General features: G+C 59.6%; 1 protein-coding gene across 1 annotated transcript; it reads right to left on the reverse strand.

The window, feature by feature from the left end:
* Positions 1–2,249: 2,249 nt before the first annotated feature.
* LOC122386024 (uncharacterized protein K02A2.6-like) lies at positions 2,250–6,064 on the reverse strand. Its single transcript, XM_043374804.1, has 3 exons — positions 5,834–6,064; positions 2,534–4,918; positions 2,250–2,255 (listed from the first exon to the last, which is right to left on the reverse strand). Exons 1-3 carry the CDS (start codon positions 6,062–6,064, stop codon positions 2,250–2,252), a joined length of 2,622 nt encoding a protein of 873 aa, XP_043230739.1.
* Positions 6,065–6,490: the final 426 nt, after the last annotated feature.

Below are 6,490 nucleotides of genomic sequence, written 5' to 3' on the forward strand. Positions count from 1 at the left end.
CAGTCCCGCCTGTCTCAGTGGGCCCCACCTGTCCCCATGGTGCGCCGCGCCGCGGAGCCGGTGTAATGTGTTCCCCGACTGGTCGGCGCCGAGAGGAGCAAATAATGGCCACTTCTGGGAGCAAACATCGCACAGTGCGCCGACACACGGGGGAAGATGGGGCGGCGGGACGCCTGAGAGAGAGAGAGAGAGAGAGAGAGAGAGAGAGAGAGAGAGAGAGAGAGAGAGAGAGAGAGAGAGAGAGAGAGAGAGAGAGAGAGAGAGAGAGAGAGAGAGAGAGAGAGAGAGAGAGAGAGAGAGAGAGAGAGAGAGAGAGAGAGAGAGAGAGAGAGAGAGAGAGAGAGAGAGAGAGAGAGAGAGAGAGAGAGAGAGAGAGAGAGAGAGAGAGAGAGAGAGAGAGAGAGAGAGAGAGAGAGAGAGAGAGAGAGAGAGAGAGAGAGAGAGAGAGAGAGAGAGAGAGAGAGAGAGAGAGAGAGAGAGAGAGAGAGAGAGAGAGAGAGAGAGAGAGAGAGAGAGAGAGAGAGAGAGAGAGAGAGAGAGAGAGAGAGAGAGAGAGAGAGAGAGAGAGAGAGAGAGAGAGAGAGAGAGAGAGAGAGAGAGAGAGAGAGAGAGAGAGAGAGAGAGAGAGAGAGAGAGAGAGAGAGAGAGAGAGAGAGAGAGAGAGAGAGAGAGAGAGAGAGAGAGAGAGAGAGAGAGAGAGAGAGAGAGAGAGAGAGAGAGAGAGAGAGAGAGAGAGAGAGAGAGAGAGAGAGAGAGAGAGAGAGAGAGAGAGAGAGAGAGAGAGAGAGAGAGAGAGAGAGAGAGAGAGAGAGAGAGAGATGGAGAGACGGCTTGCCGCTGGTAAGACGCCGGGAAGTTAGGGAGATACCCTGGGGAAGGCACACACCACACTGGGTAGATGGGAGATTGTGTAGTATCAGGGAGACACGGGAAGCCGGTTCCTGTAATTGATGTCCAATAATGGCTGATTGAAATGGAGTTGATTTATCTGACGAGTCTGCTGCTTTGAAGACTGCCATGTATGATGAGATCAAATATTTTCATTGTTACGTAGGTTTTATTTCCAAGTCCTGCTAGGCAGTTATAAAATAGTGAATACGGTTCCAAGTCCGACGTAGAAGAACAGTAGGTAATTGATTTAGCAGTTTTAACTGAACTTTACCAATTTAGCAGATTTAGGATTTAGCATTTATTATTTTGTCTTGAATCTATCCCGGCTGTCTATACTAACTCCTCCAGGCTTCAACTCCTAACTCTACAGTACAGTCTAGGTAATAGGTATCTCACGGTGTGAGTTACGCCCCCCCCCCATGTCCCCCCCCATGCACTGTGGTTATCCGCAGCACAGCCTCGCCGTACCGTGTCTGCTGGGTCATTGGGATCAGAGGTCAGCTAAAGGTGGTGACCCTGCCGCCCTTTGGATACCGACTCGGCTGCAGAGAGAGGGAGGGAGGGGAGAGAGTGCCCAGCTCAGCATGTTGTGTCTGTCTTTAGGGTATAGAGGAATTGGATGGTCGGTCTGTACTCTGTTGAGACTACTCGGAGGTCAGACTGGTGCCGACTAAGGCTGCATAACTAATCAGACTGCCTTGTCAGACTCTGCTCAGTCTGACCAGATTTGTCTGCTTCATCAACCGTAGGGGAAGCCGGGGGAAGCCCGGCATAGTAAGCTCTTTTTCATTTTTATTACATACTGTTGTGTTGCCTCTTCACTGTGGCCTCGTGAGAGGCGGGCGGCCGAAAACAATCACCGGAACTGCCGGACATGTATTCTGGCCGCCGCACAACAAGATGCCAAAAAACCACGTGACCAACGCCCACGCCGCCATTCCCGGAAGTCCACCCCGGACTTAGTAGTGGGCCGATGCCGGTGACTAAACACGAGACGAGAGGGCGGTGAGCGTTCTTACAATCGTAGTGCCTATCAAATAAGAAACTAAGCACGACTACAACGCGTGGGCATGAAACGTCTACATTTTACAAATCACCTTGGCGCCGGTTCGGAATTTGCAATCAGCTGACACGACTTGGGTCTTCCCTAAAAATAACAAAGCAACCTCGCACAATTCTGGCGCAGCTGATACGAACACTGAACAGCGCAACTAAATTCACGACACAACACCACCCCTCTCTTTGAGGGAAAACACACCCTATGAAAACACCCAGGCACAGGTACGGTGCTGAGCTAAACTGTACACGCGCAAACTCGCCTAACCTACGGCGAGAAACGCTTCCGCGGCCTACGCACCCTACGGCTGCGGCGCGGGGCCGCATGCTCGTCAGGGGCGGCACCGACTGGCGCCGCTGGGACAGGACTGGTACCCCTGGGCGGCTCGGGACACACATCATCGGTAGGAGCGGGGTCCACGGTCACAGGGGCTGGGTCAGTAGGCTCGGGCTCGCCCCCGACTGGGTAAAAGGTCACCGGCACCTCGCGATCAGCTTCCCCCGGGCGGCCCGGTACCAGGCGCCTGGCATGCACCCGCTCACCTGTGGCCAGCCTGTAGCTGACCGGACCGGTCCTGCGGCTCACCTGCACAGAGCGCTGCCCCTCGACCCGGCCCGTCCCGGGCTTCCGTACTCGCACCCAGTCGCCAGCTTCCCATCGCGGGGCGGCCGTGGCGGTGCGGTCATACCGGGCCCTGTAGGTCTCCTGGTACGACTGGTGATGCTGCCGGACAGCTCGATCCTCGGCAGCACGGCCGGACGGGGTCACATCGGACGGGGTCACATCGAGAATCGTCCGCGCCTCCCGCCCCCTCATCAAAACAAAGGGCGACACTCCGGTCGCCGGGTGGACCGTGACCCGGTACTCACCCAGGAACTTTCTGACAAACGTCGAGCGCGGCTCCCTCGCCAGGCGAGCCGACTGGATGGCTTCCTTAACCGTCCGGTTCAGCCGCTCGACCATGCCGTTGGTCTGCGGCGAATAGGGCGAACTAAACGTCTGTTTGACGCCCATGCGACCCAAAAACTCGGCGAGTCGGCCCGACCGGAACGCAGGGCCGTTATCTGACAGTAGCTCCAGCGGCACACCTTCGCGAGCGAACACTGTCTCCAGGAACTGGCAGATACTGTCTGCCGTCGCGTCCTGGCAGAGCGCGACCTCCGGCCACCGGCTGTACATATCGACGAGCACAATGCCGTAGCGCTCAGACGACGGACCTCTCATGGGACCGATCACGTCCACCATGAGGCGCTGCCACGGTCCATCTGGGAGTGGGATGGGCTGGAGGGGCGGCCTCTCCCTCCGCACGTGCCCATCGTGCTGAGAGCAGACCTCACAGCTCTTCAGCAGGTCACGCACCTGCCGGTCCAGGCGCGGCCACCAGAAACGCTCACGAAGCCGCTGTTTTGTGCGGACCACCCCCTGGTGGCCCGCGTGCGCGTTAGTCAGAACGCGCTCGCGCAGCGCCGCTGGCACCACCAGCCGGTCACCGCGGAGCAGCAGCTGGCCGTGTACGGACAGCTCGTCCCGTACCTGAAAGAAACCAGCTGCTCGGGGGTCAACGTCCCTCTGGCGGGGCCACTGCCCGGACACGTACCCACGGACGACGCTGAGACACTCGTCGGCCGCCGAGGCGTCACTGAGCTCCTCCTCAGAGATGGCTGCTGCCACCGTCAGAGCTGCAATCTGGAGATCGTCATCATCCGGCCACCAGGTCTCGGCTACCGGCAGCCGTGACAGGCCGTCGGCCACGGTGTTCCGCTCCGAGCGGACGTACTCAACGTCGAAAGAAAACTCGAGCAGGCGGGCCTCCCACCGCGCGACACGCCGGCCGACGCGCGTGGAACCCTTGGGACCGAAAATGGTACACAGAGCCTGATGATCCGTGCGCAGAGTGAATTTCCGCCCCCAGAGATAGTGGCGAAACTTCTCACAGGCCCACACCACGGCCAGCGCCTCCTTCTCCACAGTGGAGTAGTTACGCTCGGCCGGAGAGAACGACTTAGACGCGTACGCGATGACCCTGGGCGACCCCGAGGCGTCGATCTGCGTCACACACGCGCCTGCTCCGACGTCGCTGGCGTCGGTCGTCAGCACCGTGGCGAGCGCGGGGTCGAACATACCCAGCGCCGGTGACTGACGGATGGCGTCCTTGACGCGCTGGACGGCGCTGGACAGCGCCGGCGACCACTCGAACTTGTCAGCGCGCAGCGCAGCTCGCAGCGGCTCGACCAGGTCCGAGTACCGCGGCATGAAACGGGCGTGGTAGCCCGTGGCTCCCAGGAAGGCGCGGAGGCCCTTCTCGTCCTGTGGCTCTGGAGCCTCCAGCAGCGGACTGATCCGCCCTGGGTCGATCTGCACACCGGCCGCTGAGATCCTGTAACCGAGGAAATCAATGTCACGGCAGCCGGTGGCACTCTTGGACCAGTTCACTTTCACACGGTGGTCCTCCAACCGCCGCAGCACCTGCTTCAGGCGAGCGTCATGCTCCGCCTGGGACGGTGCGTGGATGATGATGTCGTCGAGGTACACCTCCACCCCGGGGATGCCCTCCAGCATCGACGTCATCACCCTCTGAAAACAAGGGCCGGCACTCGCCAGACCAAAGTTTACACGGCGGAACCGGTACAAACCCTTGTGGCTGACAAACGTGGTCAGGTTCTGGCTGTCGGGATGCAGCTCCAGCTGGTGGTACGCGTCCTTCAGGTCCAGCCTGGAGAACATCAGCGAACCACGGAGCCGATCGAGAACGTCCTCAATCCTCGGGAGAGGATGACCATCCGTGATGACCGCCTGGTTCACCCTCCTCATGTCAACGCAGAGGCGGATGGCACCGTCCCGTTTCCTGCCAACGACCAGTGGTGAGATCCAGGGAGACGCGCTCACCTTCTCAATCACGCCCTGGGCCTCCAGCTCATCAATCCGGGCACTCACTGCGTCCAGCACAGCCAAAGGCAGGCGGCGCAGTGGCTGGCGCACTGGTGGTACCCCTGGGTCAACTGTCACTCGGTGCTGGTACCCAAGGATAGCGGGTTGGGCCCCCGGAGAGGCTGGTAGCTCGTCAGGAGGGCTGGTGGGTTGGGCAGGCTCAGGAGAGGACACACAGGTGGGGTTGGTGGACACACTGCACACACGGTTGCCCACAATACAAACATCAAACACTTCCATCAGGTCAAGGCCCATCAGAGCGCGTCCTGACGGCACAACATACACTTTGACCATCTCTGTTTTCCCACGGCATGACACATGAACACTTTTCACCCCCAGCACATTTAGCACGCTCCCCCCGTAGGCACAAAGGCTCTCCTCGGCTGCCCCGAGATCACCCTGCACAGAGTCCCTCGGCAGGATGGAAACTGGAGACCCTGAGTCCACAGTGAAAGTTACCTTGAGCCCCTCTACCTCAGCATCAAGGGTCAGCGGCACGGCACTAGCCCCAACAGCTAGCACCTGGACACTAGAAACCACACTAGCACCGCAGTGCTGGGCAAAGTGGTTGGTCTTACCGCACTTGGAGCACTTCCTACCGAATGCTGGGCAGCCGCGGTCACCTCTGCGATGTCCAGGGCGCCCGCAGCCCCAGCACTCAGGGCCTGCTGTCTGCTGCTGTGGTTGCTGCCGTCTCGGCTGCTGCTGCCTCCCCTGCGGAAGCTGCTGCCGTCCTTCCTGCTGCTGGGCTGGGACCGGGCCGGAGCGTCGGCGTCTGGACCCCCCTCGCTGAAACTTCTGTGGCTGCAGGGCCTGGACAGGCACAGGCACGGCTGGTCCCTCGATCACCCTTGCTTCTCGTTCAGCAGACTCCAGGGTGTCGGCCAGAGTCAGGGTCTTCTCCAGAGTCAGACCTGACCCTTCCATGAGAAGCCGCTGCCTCAGCTTAGAGCTCACGGTCTTCTCAATCACCTGGTCCCTGATAAACTCGTCCATCTGGGCACCGTACTCACACGTGCTGGCCAACTGGCGCAGCACGGAGACCCACTGACTGGTGATCTCACCTGGTTGCTGCCCCCGGCTGCGAAAGCGGTAGCGCTCAACACAAACATTCTGTTTGGGAGCGAAATGGGCCTCGAGGCGGCGCAGGCACCATTGGAAGTCGTCCTCGCTTTCCAGCTTCTCCATGGGTGGCAGATTCTCAAACACCCGCTGCCCCTCCGTCCCTAGACAAGTCAGGAGGACAGCTTGGCGACGTGCGGGAGGGAAAGCGTCACCTCCGACCGCACACAAAAAGTTCTCAAACATCCTGACCCACCGAGGCCAGGGAATCGCCGGCTCAGCTCCAGCGGTGGGCAAAAACGGCGCGGGAGCCGCCGCGAAATCCATGGTGAAAAATCACTGTTCGAAGTCCTCAGTCGCCACTTTGTTGTGTTGCCTCTTCACTGTGGCCTCGTGAGAGGCGGGCGGCCGAAAACAATCACCGGAACTGCCGGACATGTATTCTGCCGCCGCACAACAAGATACCAAAAAACCACGTGACCAACGCCCACGCCGCCATTCCCGGAAGTCCACCCCGGACTTAGTAGTGGGCCGATGCCGGTGACTAAACAC

The sequence above is a fragment of the Amphibalanus amphitrite genome, unplaced genomic scaffold, assembly GCF_019059575.1.
Source record: "Amphibalanus amphitrite isolate SeventyFive unplaced genomic scaffold, NRLGWU_Aamphi_draft 000238F_arrow, whole genome shotgun sequence".
Taxonomy (NCBI): domain Eukaryota; kingdom Metazoa; phylum Arthropoda; class Thecostraca; order Balanomorpha; family Balanidae; genus Amphibalanus; species Amphibalanus amphitrite.